Consider the following 15,019-nt stretch of genomic DNA (forward strand, 5'->3'; position numbering starts at 1 on the left):
CGGACCTCAGGTGATCCACCCGCCTTGGCCTCCCAAAGTATTGGGATTACAGGTATGAGCCACTGCACCTGGCTGAGTTTTTATATTTTTTTAAACCCCATATATTGAAGGTAGCCTCCTGGACAAATCCTTTTGCACTTTTTAAATTCTATACTGGTTCCTGGCTGGGCATAGTGGCTCACGCCTATAATCCCAGCACTTTGGGAGGCCAAGGCAGGTGGATCACCTGAGGTCAGGAGTTTGAGACCAGCCAGGCCAACATGGTGAAACCCCTGTCTCTACTAAAAATACAAATATTGGCCAGGTGTGGTGGTGGGCACCTGTACTGCCAGCTACTCAGGAGGCTGAGGCAGGAGAATCGCTTGAACCCGGGAGGCGGAGGTTGCAGTGAGCCAAGATCACGCCACTGCACTCCAGCCTGGGTGACACAGGGAGACGCTGTCTCAAACAAACAAACAAACAAAAAATTAATAAAATAAAAATAAATTCAGTACTGTTTTCGAGATTTATCTGAGTTGATACACATGGCTGTAGTTCATGAGTTTAATTGCAATGTTGCATTCCATTGGGTGATAAACTGAATCCCTTCATTGGCACTCCTGTTGATGGACTTTCAGCTCATTTCCAGCTTTTGGCAATTGCCTGCGATGCTGCAGTGAGCCCCCTTAGGCTCGTGTGCTTGGGTTCCTCTGGTATGTTCTGAGTGGGGGGATTACTAGGTGAGAGGGATGCGCCTCCATGGCATGAGAAGTGACCCTGTGGCGACTGTGGGGGCAGCTCCCTTCGCTCTGCCCACATCCTTGCCACACTTGGTCTTGTCCCACTTAAATTTCTTCTAGCCTGCTGTGTGTGAAATGGCATCTTACTGTGGTTTTAATTTACATTTCTCTGACTACTAGTGAGGTTGAACACCTTTTCATAAGTTTTTTGGTCACTGAAAATGTACTTTTTTTTTTTCTTTTGTTTTTTGAGATGGAGTCTCACTCTGTCACCCAGGCTGGAGTGCAATGGCACGATCTCAGCTCACTGCAACCTCTGTCTCCTGGATTCAAGCGATTCTCCAGCCTCAGCCTCCTGAGTAGCTGGGATTACAGGGATGTGCCACCACACCTGGCTAATTTTTGTATTTTTAGTAGAGACAGAGTTTCACTATGTTGGTCAGGCTGGTGTTGAACTCCTGACCCTGTGATCCACCCGCCTTGGTCTCCCAAAGTGTTAGGATTACAGGCGTGAGCCACCACGCCTGGCCGAAAATGTACTCTTATTCCTTTTTATAAAAGTAAGACAAATACATGATCTAGGATCCCCCACTCTACCCTGGTCCTCCACTCTACCCTCCTCACTCAACCTCCTTTCCCCTTCTCCAGGGGCAACCATATAAGAAAATCTAACTAGGTAATTTATTCATTCTGTTAAAACATCAAAACACCATACAAACACACACTGAGAGTCTGCTCCCACCCTCTTCCCACCCCTCACCCCCTCCACCACTGCCTCTTTAGGTCATCACTGTCTTTAATTGCTTATGTCTCTTCCAGTGTTCCATTCTGCAAATACAAACATATATCCAGATTTTCCCTTTCTTACAGAAAGATAGCATTCTATATACACTATTCTGTTTTTTTGCTGGTTTCGCTTTATAAATCTTGCTGTAGACAGACCCTTCTGGAGATCTTTCTCTCTTAACATATAGAAGCTCAAACTTCCTCTCTCTCTCTTTCATTAATTATATTCACTCTAGCCAGGTGTGGTGGCTCATGCCTGTAATCCCAGCAGTTTGGGACACCCAGGTAGGTGGATTGCTTGAGCCTAGGAGTTTGAGACCAGCCTGGGCAACATGGCGAAACCCCGTCCCTACAAAAATACAAAAATTAGCTGGATGTGGTGGCACACCCCTGTAGTCTCAGCTACACAGGAGACTGAGGTGGGAGGATCGCATGAGGCCTGGAGGTCAAGTCTGCAGTGATTGCACCACTGCTTTCCAACCTGGGCGACATAGTGAGATCCTGTCTCAAAAAAAAAATATGAAAAAAAGTATATTCATTTTAGTTGCATATCATGGACAACGATGAGAAAACAGTCTCCTACAAATTACATAGTAATTTGTCTTAAACATTAAAAAAGGTTATTTATTTATTTATTAAGACAGGGTCTTGCTTTGTTTCCCAGGTCAGAGTGCAGTGACACCATGGCTCACTGCAACCCTGACCTCCTGGACTCAAGCAATCCTGCCTCACCTTCCAGAGCAGCTGGGACTACAGGTGCGTGCCACCATGCTTGGCTAATTTATTTATTTTTTGTAGAGACAGGGTTTCACTGTGTTGCCTAGGCTGGAAAATAAGCGAACTCTTGGACTCAAGCAATCTGCCCGCTTCAACCTCCCAAAATATTGGGATTACAGGTGTGAGCCACTGTGCCTGGCAAAAGTCACTTATTTTTAATTGTGGTAAGATTCACATAACAAGGAGTTTCCCATCTTTTTTTTTTTTAATTTTTAATTTTTAATTTTTTATTGATCATTCTTGGGTGTTTCTTGCAGAGGGGGATTTGGCAGGGTCATAGGACAATAGTGGAAGGAAGGCCAGCAGATAAACAAGTGAACAAAGGTCTCTGGTTTTCCTAGGCAGAGTGTTTGTGTCCCTGGGTACTTGAGATTAGGGAGTGGTGATGACTCTTAACGAGCATGCTGCCTTCAAGCATCTGTTTAACAAAGCACATCTTGCACCGCCCTTAATCCATTTAACCCTGAGTGGACACAGCACATGTTTCAGAGAGCACAGGGTTGGGGGTAAGGTCATAGATCAACAGGATCCCAAGGCAGAAGAATTTTTCTTAGTACAGAACAAAATGAAAAATCTCCCATGTCTACCTCCCTCTACACAGACACAGCAACCATCCGATTTCTCAATCTTTTCCCCACCTTTCCCCCCTTTCTATTCCACAAAACCGCCATTGTCATCATGGCCCGTTCTCAATGAGCTGTTGGGTACACCTCCCAGACAGGGTGGTGGCCGGGCAGAGGGGCTCCTCACTTCCCAGCAGGAGCGGCCAGGCAGAGGCACCCCTCACCTTCCGGACGGGGTGGCTGGCCGGGCGGGGGGCTGACCCCCCCACCTCCCTCCCGGACGGGGCGGCTGGCCGGGCCGGGGGGCTGACTCCCCCACCTCCCTCCCGGACCGGGCAGCTGGCCGGGCAGAGGGGCTCCTCACTTCCCAGTAGGGGCGGCCGGGCAGAGGCGCCCCTCATCTCCCAGACAGGGCGGCTAGCCGGGTAGGGGGCTGACACCCCCACCTCCCTCCCGGACGGGGCGGCTCGCCGGGCAGAGGGGCTCCTCACTTCCCAGTAGGGGCGGCTGGGCAGAGGTGCCCATCACCTCCCGGACGGGGCGGCTGGCCGGGCGGGGGCTGACCCCCACCTCCCTCCCGGACGGGGTGGCTGCTGGGCGGAGACGCTCCTCACTTCCCAGACGGGGTGGCAGCCGGGCGGAGGGGCTCCTCACTTCTCAGACGGGGCGGCTGCCGGGCGGAGGGGCTCCTCACTTCTCAGACGGGGTGGCCGGGCAGAGATGCTCCTCACCTCCCAGACGGGGTCGCGGCCGGGCGAGGCGCTCCTCACATCCCAGACGGGGAGGCGGGGCAGAGGCGCTCCCCACATCTCAGACGATGGGCGGCCGGGCAGAGACGCTCCTCACTTCCTAGATGGGATGGCGGCCGGGAAGAGGCGCTCCCCACTTCCTAGGTGGGATGGCGGCCGGGCAGAGATGCTCCTCACTTTCCAGACTGGGCAGCCAGGCAGAGAGGCTCCTCACATCCCAGACGATGGGTGGCCAGGCAGAGACGCTCCTCACTTCCCAGACGGGGTGGTGGCCGGGCAGAGGCTGTAATCTCGGCACTTTGGGGGGCCAAGGCAGGCGGCTGGGAGGTGGAGGTTGTAGCGAGCCGAGATCACGCCACTGCACTCCAGCCTGGGCACCATTGAGCACTGAGTGAACCAGACTCCGTCTGCAATCCCGGCACCTCGGGAGGCCGAGGCTGGCGGATCACTCGCAGTTACGAGCTGGAGACCAGCCTGGCCAACACAGTGAAACCCCGTCTCCACCAAAAAAATACGAAAACCAGTCAGGCGTGGCGGCGCGCGCCTGCAATCGCAGGCACTCGGCAGGCTGAGGCAGGAGAATCAGGCAGGGAGGTTGCAGTGAGCCGAGATGGCAGCAGCACAGTCCAGCTTCGGTTCGGCATGAGAGGGAGACCGTGGAAAGAGAGGGAGAGGGTTGGGCATGAGAGGGAGACCGGCATGAGAGGGAGACGTGGAAAAGAGGGAGAGGGAGGGGGGAGAGGGAGGGGGGAGGGGGAGGGAGTTTCCCATCTTAACCATCGTTAAGCGTACAGTTGAGCAGCATTCCGTACATTTTCATTTCTGTGCAACTATTACCACCATCCATCCACAGAACTTTTTTCATCTTGTAAAACTGAAACTCAATACCCATTAAACAATAACTCTCCATTTCCTCCTCCCCCCAGCCCCTGCAACTACCATTCTACTTTCTGTTTCTATGAATTTGATTACTCTTGGTACCTTATACAAGTGGAATCATACAGTGTTTGCCCTTTTATGACTGGCTTATTTCACTTAGCATAATGGGTTCATCCATGTTGCAGCATCTGTCAGAATTTCTCTCTTTCTTATGACTACATAGCATTCCACACATAGAGTTATGTGGCTCTATTGTAATTTGTTTCAGCAGTCCCCCTGATGGACTCTTGGGCTGTTTCAAGTCTTTTATTATTCCTGTTGGTGCTGCAGCAAAGACCCTCTTCTGTGGTCATTTTATGTAAGCGCAGGTGCACTCTGAGAATGCAGGCCCAGCACTGAGGTTGCTGAGGCAGAGGTCGGGAGCTCTGTGATTGCCACTTGCCCCCCACTGCCACTGTATCATTTTGCACCCTCACCAGCAATGTAATAAGAGAAAGCAACCCCTTTTAACTCTTTTCATGGTTTCTTCTGCTAGCTAACCCCATGTCTCCAAATGTTATGATTATTCTATTTCTTTTTCTTTTTTTTTTGAGACAGGGTCTTCCTCTGTCATCCAGGCTGGAGTGCAGTGGCACAATCATGGCTCGCTGCAGCCTTGACCTCCCAGGCTTAAGCCATCCTCCCACCTCAGCCTCCTGAGCAGCTGGGATTACAGGTGTGTGTCACCACGCCTGGCTAATTTTTTAATATTTTGTAGAGATGAGGTCTCACTGTGTTGCCCAGGCTCGTCTCATATTCCCGGACTCAAGCAATCCTCTTGCCTTGGTCTCCCAGAGTGTTAGGATTACAGGCATGAGCCACAGTGCCTGGCCGCTACTGCTTGATTTACCAATTTTAGAGTATCTGTTGGTGCCCTTCTAAGATAGATGATAATTTAGCTTTCATGGCCTGCTCTTTCACTGCCCCCCCTCATCCTCCCAACAGCATCCTGTGGCCTGTAGTTTCTCTAGGGTCACCTTTATAAACCTGAGTCTCAGTTACCCTTTTTTTTTTCTTCCTCATTCTGTCAATTCCTCCAAGCACTCTGTCCATGTCTCCCTCCCACTACTGCCGTATGTATTTTTTTTCTTTTCTGAGACAGGGTCTGGAGTGCAGTGGCACAATCATGGCTCACTGCAGCCTGGACCTCCAGGGCTCAAGCGATCCTCCCGCCTCAAGCCTCCCAAGTAGCTGGGATCACAGGTGCATGTCAACAGACCCGGCTAGTTTTTAAAATTTTTTGTAGAAATTGGGGGTCTCACCAAGTTGCCCAGGCTGGTCTTGAACTCCTAGGCTCAGCGATCCTCTTGCCTTGGCTTTCCAAAGTACTGGGATTACAGGTGTGAGCCACCACGCCCAGGCTGCCACGTGTATTTTTTTTTTTTTTTTCCAAGACAGAGTCTCGCTCTGTCTCCCAGGCTAGAATGCAGTGGTGCAATCTCAGCTCACTGCAACCTCCGCCTCCCAGGTTCAAGCAATTCTCTGCCTCAGCCTCCTGAGTAGCTGAGATTATAGGCTTGCGCCACCATGCCCGGCTAATTTTTTTGTATTTTTAGTAGGGACGGGGTTTCACCATCTTGGCCAGGCTGGTCTTGAACTCCTGACCTCATGATCCACCCGCCTCGGCCTCCCAAAGTGCTGGGATTACAGGTGTGAGCCACTGTGCCCAGCCTATGCCACATGTATTTTTATTTATTTTTATTTTTATTTTTTGAGATGGAGTCTTGCTCTGTTGCCCAGGCTGGAGTGCAGTGGCGCGATCTTGGCTCACTGCAAGCTCCGCCTCCCGGGTTCACGCCATTCTCCTGCCTCAGCCTCCCAAGTAGCTGGGACTACAGGCGCCCGCCACTATGCCAGGCTAATTTTTTGTATTTTTTAGTAGAGACGGGGTTTCACCGTTTTAGCCAGGATGGTCTCAATCTCCTGACCTCGTGATCCACCTGCCTCGGCCTCTCAAAGTGCTGGGATTACAGGCGTGAGCCACCACGCCCGGCCGTATTTTTATTTTTATTTTTATTTTGTTTTTGTTTTGAGATGGAGTTTCACTCTTGTTGCCCAGGCTGGAATGCAATGGTGCGATCTTGGCTCACTGCAACCTCTGCCTCCCGGGTTCAAGCAATTCTCCTGTCTCAGCCTCCCAAGTAGCTGGGCTTACAGGTGCCTGCCACCACAGCCAGCTAATTTTGTATTTTTGGTAGAGACGGGGTTTCTCCATGTTGGTCAGGCTGGTCTCAAACTCTTGACCTCAGGTGATCCGCCTGCCTCGGCCTCCCAAAGTGCTGGGATTATAGGCGTGAGCCACCGTGCCCAGCCTATTTTTATTTTTAATTCAACAAGACTGAATGACCTTTCCATTCTCTTCTGTAACCACAATGATATCTTGGGTGTTTTGTTCTATAGGTTGAGTCTAAACATTGAAGATGATTGGAAGCAGATGCAGGCATTATTTCTTGCAGAGCTTGTACATTACTGCAACCGTATAACTTGCTTTGCTCTCTGTCCTTGACTTGGATCCTCTACTCTGGTGCTTGGTTGAGCTGCAGAACCATCTGGGGTAGAAAGGGAGTGGGGGAGAGGTGCCTTTAAAAATGCATATTCCTAGACCTCACCCCAGACCTGCCAAGATCTGTGGAGGGCCTGGGAGTTTGTGTATTTTAAAGCTATCCCCCTTGCCCTGGAATGATGGTATGCAGTGGCAGTGGGCATTTGGAGTGGTAGGCACCTTAGTCAGTATTGGATGAATGTTGACTGACCTTATTTAATAAATGAATAGCCTCTTGCCTGCAGCCTCACCAGCCCTGTGCCCCTTCATCCACAGGTACACACCCCGGGACACACAATCCTTACTTTAGGAAACCTCCCTGGACCCTCCACCTTTTCTCATGGCCTTTGATGCTGCAACTCCTGTGTGGGCCCAGTCTCCGGCTACCCATCCACCCTCCTTCTCTCTGCCCTTCAGCCCTGTGGTTTAGTGACAGGGAAGGCTCAGGCCCCTTCTGGGGTTCTGACAGGGCTGCCTTTGGGCAAGGAGCACAGCGCAGTAGAAGCATGAGATGTGTATGGCGACAGGCCCCGAGTCTACCCACTTGTTTATTCATTCACTCGGCATCTTCTGGCATGTGTATGTGTGGGCAAGGCTCTGAGGGAGGATCTATGTGAGAGAAAAAGTTGAATCTTACAAGTTCCAGGTATTAAGTTTCCAAGAAAGATACGGAGGAGTCAGGAGGAGCAGGGAGAGCTCTTTTCTGACTTCACTGCTCTCCCGGGGATGCTTCAGGGCAGTGTGTCTCATGCAGGCACAGGCTCTGATCCGCTAGTGGGCTGTGAAGTCACTTGAATGGGCTCAGCCATCATTGACAGAAATGGATAGGATAGAATTGGAATGCATCCACCCTATAAGGGCTGTTATGGTTTCATTAATTCTTTCTTCAGCTCTGGCTATTCTCTGGTTAAATATGTCCAGTGAGTTTTAAATTTTGGTTATTGAAGCTTTTTTTATTTCTAGAAGTTCTACTTGGTTCTTTTTTCAGTCTGCTGTGTCATTTTTTTTTTATCGTTTTCTGTTCTCTGCAGGGATTTTCAAGCTTTTTTTTTTTTAATTGATTGAAGCAGAGAAGACATATCTGTTTTACAGGTGATGTCTGCATCTGAAGTCTCTGCCTGTGTCTGTTTTTAGTGTCTATTTTGTGGGCTTGTTCTCCCTCGCGGTGTCTGGTTCCCAAGGATCCCTGCTTTTCTTTGAGCATATACTGGTTATTGCATTTGAAAAGTCTGGTTTGAGTCGCTGGGCGGGGTGGCTCACGCCTGTAATCCCAGCACTTTGGGAGGCCGAGGCGGGTGGATCACGAGGTCAGGAGATCGAGACCATCCTGGCTAACATGGTGAAACCCCGTCTCTACTGGAAAATACAAAAAATTAGCCGGGCGTGGTGGCATGTGCCTGTAATTCCAGCTACTCAGGAGGCTGAGGCAGGAGAATGGTGTGAACCCGGGAGGCGGAGCTTGCAGTGAGCCGAGATCGCGCCACTGCACTCCAGCCTGGGCGACAGAGCGAGACTCCGTCTCAAAAAAAAAAAAAAAAAAAAAGAAAAGTCTGGTTTGAGTCTAGGATGAAGGTACCTTCCTCCAGGAAGGCCCTGGTGTTCCTTCTGCCAGACTCCTGAGGGTCTCACCAGTTCAAGCCCACTTGAAGCCCAGCTCGTTTGGGGTTACTTGAACCATCTGGGGGATTCCAACTAGTATCTTTAGCTCCTGACATGAGCTGTTCTACTGTGGGCTCAGCCCTTGTCTGAGACTGTATCCCTTTAGGGTCCCGGTCTCCTGTTGACCCCTCACCTTCTGTGGGCCTGGCCATGGACCTCTGATCCTTCCATCTGAAGGAGCTGTCAAAATAAAAGTCCATGCTTCTGGGAATCAGGAAGTCGCCTCAAGGCAAAAGTAGCTGAGTGTTTCTATATCTGTTTTGTTTTCCTTTCTATCTTCTCTTTTTGGTGGGTAATTCTTCACCATCTTGTTGATTCTTTAAGTCTTAGCATAACACACATTTAAAAAATCCCGTTGTTTTAGTTGCTTTCTGTCACCATAGGTGGTCACCATGGTTCTCAGCCCTGTCGGACCTGGAGCCTGGTACCATGACCAGGGACAGGGAGTCCTTATGCTGTTTTAAGCAGTGGTGATCTAAGTTTTATTTCTTAGGTGAGTCAAGGTCGGAAAAGCTTGAGACCCCTGCTCTAGGGGCTGCACCTGTCCCTTTCTGCCTTTTCTCCTGTCTGGACTAGGGTTCGAAGGGGCTGGTGGGCCATGTGGAGACCAAGTAGCTGACAATCCCCAGGACCTGTGGGCTCAGACACAGGGCCCTGCACCTCTCAGCCGTTCCGGTCTCAGCTCAGCACCTCCCTTGCCTGGCCCCTCTTTCCTGCATGAGCTCCCTGCCCCTGCCAGGAGGAACCTCTGTCCTGTTTCTAGATGCGCCATATCCTCTCCCACCTCCTGCTCTTTCCTCCAGTTGTGTGCCTCGTAACCTCTTCCTCCCTCCAAGGCTAAATCAAACCCTACCTCCTTATACAGGAGGAAGTAATTTCTGGGTTGATGTATGCATCCGGCAGATTCATGCTGAGCCAACAGGTTAGGGCCTGGAGAAACAGTGATGAGTTTAACCAGGCCCTGCCAGCCTGCCCACCCCGAGTCTGGTGAGGGTAGCAAAAAACATAAAGTGGAATTGATAAATAATATAATCTATCCATATCCATATTTTTATTTTTTATTTTTTGGGACGAAGTCTTGCTCTGTCACCCAGGCTGGAGTGCAGTGGTGTGATCTCAGCTCACTGCAGCCTCCGCCCCCGACCCCCGGTTCAAGTGATTCTCCTGCCTCAGCCTCCTGAGTAGCTGGGATTACAGGTGTGTGCCACCATGCCCGGCTAATTTTTGTATTTTTAGTAGAGATGGGGTTTCACCATGTTGGTCAGGCTGGTCTCGAACTCCTGACCTCGTGATCTGCCCGCCTTGGCCTCCCAAAGTGCTGGGATTACAGGCATGAGCCACCGTGCCTGGCCTATATATCCATATTTATATAATGCAAAATGGTGGCGGTCTAGAGCCAGGGTCTGAGTGAGCCTGGAGCCAGGGGGAGGGAATGAGGTAGTTTAATGTCCTCAGTGCGACAAAAAAGAGAAAAGAAAGGAAAGTAACTTTAAAAATATATATATTTTAGTTTTTAGACAGGGTCTTGCTCTGTCGCCCAGGCTGGAGTGCAGTGGCATGATCAGGGCTCACTGCAGCCTTGACTTCCTGGTTTCAAGTGATTCTTCTGCCTCAGTCCCCCAAGTAGCTGGGACTACAGGCATGTACCACCATGCCCAGCTAATTTTTTTGAATTTTAGTAGAGACAATGTCTCGCTGTGTTGCCAAGGCTGGTCTTGAAATCTTGGCTCAAGCGAACCTCCTGCCTCAACCTCTTGAGCAGCTGGGGTTACAGATGCACACCACCATGCCGGCTAATTTTTTATTTTTTTAAATTATTTTTATTTTTTCCCACCACTTGCTGCCTGTTGATAATTTTTTATTAAATTTTTTTTTTTTTTTTTTTGTAAAGACAGGATTTTGTCATGTTGCCCAGGCCAGTCTCGAACTCCTGGCCTCAAGTGATCCTCCTGCCTCGGCTTCCCATAGTGCTGGAATTACAGGCGTGAGCCACTGCGCCGAGTCCACTTACCTTTAAATCATGAATGTGGCAGCCACACATGCACCCATTTGGTGTGGCCATGAGTGATGTATTTTCTGAAATAGCAGAAAACTCCTGGGAAAATTTGAAAAACACAAAGGACAGCTTTCCCTCAGTTTATATTGGAGTTGCATTCCTGGAAAATTCAGTGTTTGCTAAATCCATGCAAAAAAATTTGTGCCTCTGTGTATAGCTCTAGGCCCGGAACACTGCTCATAGATGTCCACCTATGCGTGTGGGCAGGACATTTGCCATCAGGCATCACCCAGGATAATCTCTGTGGTGCAGGCGTCCAGCAACCCTGTTCTGCTCACTAAGTGCCACTGTGACAATTGGTGGTACAACCCAAATCACTCCCTGCCCACTGAATTTCCGGAACATTCCCTGGTGTGTCCCATTCCCCACCACTCTGTTGGGAACTGCCTGCCTCTAACAAGGCACTGAGATCCACAAAATGATGTGGGGAAGCCCTGGGAGTGCCAACCCAGCCTGAAGAGGCAGGAGGACCCCAGCTGCCTCCTGAGGGCCGAGCCGAACCCATAAAGATGCACTCTCAGCCGGGCATGGTGGCTCACGCCTGTAGTCCCAGCACTTTTGTAGGCCGAAGTGGGTGGATCACTTGAGGTCAGGAGTTTGAGACCAGCTTGGGCAATATGGCGAAACCCCGTCTCTACTAAAAATACAAAAATTAGCCAGGCACGGTGGTGCATGCCTGTAATCCCAGCTACTTGGGAGGCTGAGACAGGAGAATTGCTTGAGCCTGGGAGGTGGAGGTTGCAGTGAGCCGAGATTGCATCACTGCACTCCAGCCTGAGCTACAGAGTGAGACTGTGTCTCAAAAAAAAAATAAAAAATAAAAAATAAAAAAAAAAAGACACACTCTCTCCAACAAACTGAGTGCTCTTTCGGAAGTGATGTCCACTCATGCTGGCAATGCTGAGGGGCCTAGGCGGGGCAGCCCTTGGTGGCTCCATCTGCTTGTGGAATTGCCATTTTTCCCTTTTCTTTCTAGGAAGTTCTGTCTTCCTTGATCTTTGGTTCACTCTGTTTCTACTCCCGATGGTCCCATGGAGCTTGTGCCTCCTTATGAACTGGATGGAAAATCTAATTTTTCTTTGGTCCCTTGGGACTGGATGACCAGCTTTGACCAGAGAAAAGACACAGCTTTCTTACAGGGAACAGGAAAGGACCTGAAGAAGGGGTTTTGTTTCTGGGACCCTCGAGTGGCTCTCTCCTCTCCAGTCTCCCCGCACAGCCATCTCCTTTCTGTTCCGCACTGCCAGAGCATTGTGCGATCAGGGACTCACACAGCTGCAGCATGAGAGGCATCTCAGGGCCACTGAGTCCTGCTCTGTGCCCAGGCTGTGGATCCCTCCTGTGATGGGGAGTTCACTGCTTCCCAGCCCAGCCCAGGCTATTGTCACACAGGCCCAGTCACCCACACCAGCCCCTCACCAGCACCCAGAATCCTCCCTCCCCTCCTACCAAGCTTTCGAACAGGCTTTTCCAACTCCTGCCTCCTTTGGATAAGCAGAAAAATTGGACACCCTTCCTGCAGCTTAGGCTTATGGGAATGACACTTGTTTTATCTACTTGCCAAAATACAAATTGTACTAGAGAACGTGTTTCTGGAATTTGGATTTGCCTTGTCTTAGGTCAGATTCCTAGAAGCAGAGCCTAAGATGGGTGAATTCTTGAGGAAGTTCTCAGGAGAACACAGTGAGGGAGCCTCTTCCTCTTTGTATAGGGCAGGAGAAGAAGCTGAGCAAGGGTGTGGTTTCAGGGGAAGATGTGCCTCAGCCTGACCCCTCAGGGAGCTCAGGATTGTGAGCTGCTCCTCAGACTGTCCCTTCCAGAGGCTGGGCTGTTCTATGCCTGTGTCAGTCGCTGGATAGGAGCTGCCCCTGGGAAGAGGGGTATGTCATTTCCCAGGCATCTGTGTGCAAGATGGTTTCCATCAGCCAAGGCAATTAGCTAAAGAGGATGCAGATGTGAGCTGTTAGCTGCCAATACTCACAAAAGCTGGGCACAGACATGGCATAAGGGTGAGTCCCCAGCAGCCTCTGGTAAATCTCCCAGGGGAAGAGGGCACGTGTCCACCCCACCAAGTGAGATGCACTGCTCTCAAACCTGCCTCTGAGCCTCCCCATTCTACTCAGCATATTCCAGGATGCTCCAAATTCTGTGAGGTTCTTCCAACCGCTTCCTCTCTACCTGCAGCGGGGAACGGGGGTGGGGAAGGGTTGGGAGAGAAGAGCTGCAGGCTGGGGTTTTCTCCAGGGAGGGCCCTGAGCCCCAGATGAGCCATTCCCCTCACCCCCCACCTGCCCCACCACAGACTGCCTCTTCAAGGTGTGCCCCATGAACCGCTACTCGGCCCAGAAGCAGTACTGGAAGGCCAAGCAGACTAAGCAGGACAAGGAGAAGATCGCTGACGTGGTGTTGCTGCAGAAGCTGCAGGTATGTGTGTGTGTGCAGGCGTGCATCTGTGCACATGTACCAGGAACCTGGGTACACAAGCAGCGGTGCTGCTTGTCGGAGCCAGTAGGGGCTCTGTGGCTGAGCTGAGTGGTTTCTAAAACTCGTATGGGCGTGACGGTTCACACCTGTAATTCCAGCACTTTGGGAGGCCAAGGCAGGAGGATTGCTTGAGGCCAGGAGTTTGAGAGCAGCTTGGGCAACATAGCAAGACCCTATCTCTACAAAAAATTAATAAAAAATAAAAATAAAAAAATAAATTCCAATACGCAAGAGATTGGTGTGAATTGCTGTGAAGGAGGGGATGTGGGGGGAGTAGGATCCCTTCCCAGTGACCCACCAGTCTGTATAACTCTTGTGTCAATGAGAAGAAAGTGCCCCTTCCTCCAGGCTGGCACAGCCCTGTGCCAGGGTGCATGGCTCAGAGAGTGGAATGTCGACACCATAGAGCAGTGAACAACCTGTACAGCTGTCCATGGAGTTCCCAGTGGCTCCTGGAGACAGTGGCTCTGGGGAACCCAATTTGGGAGCCCTGGATCTAGTCTTAACCTCTCCCCTTGTTTTATAGAGTTGGAGCCTGGGGCCCTTAGATGGGACTGGTCTGTCCATGGTCTGTCCATCCTGTAAGTCTGCAGTAGAGCCTAGATGGCCCCCAGGTCTCTGACTCACCCTGGCTTCCTCAGACATGTGGATCGTGCCATGATGCTGGAATGTGGTGGTCGCTCATGAGCCCCTTGTGGGCAGTGGCTCAGTTCACATCCTGGGCAGATCTCGGGGTCCCAACCCCGTTCCCCAAACCACAAAGAGAGTGGGAGGCTTTGGCTGTGGTCAAGAACTTTGTAGCCTGGGCCCTGGGCCCTGTTGCCCCACCCCTTGTCATACAAACCTTGCTTCCCTCTGCCCCTTCCTCTAAGCCCCATGCCTAGAGGAGGTGGGTCTAGAATGGGGACATTGGGCTGCGCCTTATAGCTGTGGACTGGGCTGGAGAGAGGGAGCTGCAGGTGGGCTGCCTGAGCTCTAGTATTAATACCTCAGCTCTCTTCCTGGGATGGGGGCTGCAACAGGCTTCCTTCCTGCTGCCGGCAGGTAGAGGCTGAGCTGGGGATCTGGCCTGGGGGGAGGGCATTCGCCTATGCAGAGCCACATAATCAGAACCGCAAGCGGTCACACAGCCACATGCTGTTGCTTTGTGGAAAGTCACATGGTCCATGGCAAGGCTCTCCTGCTGCCACCTTCGCCTCGGTCTCAGTAAAGGACTGAGGAGGAGGAAAGGGCAGAGACCACTGCTCTCAGAGAGTGCCAGTCTGATGGAGGGGACAGGGCTCCTGCCCTCCAGGAACCCCTAATCTGGTGAGGAGGCAGGGCACCTATCCTTAGGCAGCTTCCAGTCTAACAGAGGATAGAAGAGCCTAAAAAGCTGTCTCTAATGGGATGCAAACCAAATCCTCAAGGCCACCAGCAGTGGATCCATCAGACTGGGATGCGACCACTCAGGGAGGGCTGCCTGGAGGCAGTGGGCTGAATGCACACAGTTTTGGGAGGGAAGGTTGCAGAGGAGTGGGGGTGGTGGTGGGAGCCAGGAAATGGCACCAAGCAGCTCCTGCCAGCGTTTGGACTGGGACAGGGGTCCCGTGTCTGGGGCATTGGGAGTCTGGTGAGGTGGGGGTGGGTGGTGAGACACACACAGCTTTAGGTTCCTGGAGGGGTAAGGGGATTGCGGGGGATGCTCAAGGTCCTGCTGGCATGCCCTCTCCAGGGAAGGTGGCTGCGGAGGGTTAGGGATTTGGCTCCCTGGGCTGTGTGTGCTG

At 51.3% G+C, this 15,019-nt stretch overlaps 1 protein-coding gene across 3 annotated transcripts in view; it reads left to right on the plus strand.

Moving 5' to 3' along the window:
• Positions 1–15,019, plus strand: part of ITPR3 (inositol 1,4,5-trisphosphate receptor type 3) — a 77,476-nt gene that overhangs the window by 23,608 nt on the left and 38,849 nt on the right. The window contains exons 2-3 of one of the 3 annotated variants that reach the window (XM_063707524.1): positions 2,170–2,261; positions 13,072–13,193. In XM_063707524.1, coding sequence (XP_063563594.1) covers positions 2,189–2,261; positions 13,072–13,193 — 195 coding nt within the window. In that variant the 5' untranslated portion in view covers positions 2,170–2,188. Of the gene's footprint in view, positions 1–2,169; positions 2,262–9,186; positions 9,207–13,071; positions 13,194–15,019 lie in introns of those variants that run through there. The other 2 variants (XM_063707525.1, XM_055390200.2) reach the window with 2 other exon arrangements.

The sequence above is a fragment of the Gorilla gorilla genome, chromosome 5 (genome assembly GCF_029281585.2).
Source record: "Gorilla gorilla gorilla isolate KB3781 chromosome 5, NHGRI_mGorGor1-v2.1_pri, whole genome shotgun sequence".
Taxonomy (NCBI): domain Eukaryota; kingdom Metazoa; phylum Chordata; class Mammalia; order Primates; family Hominidae; genus Gorilla; species Gorilla gorilla.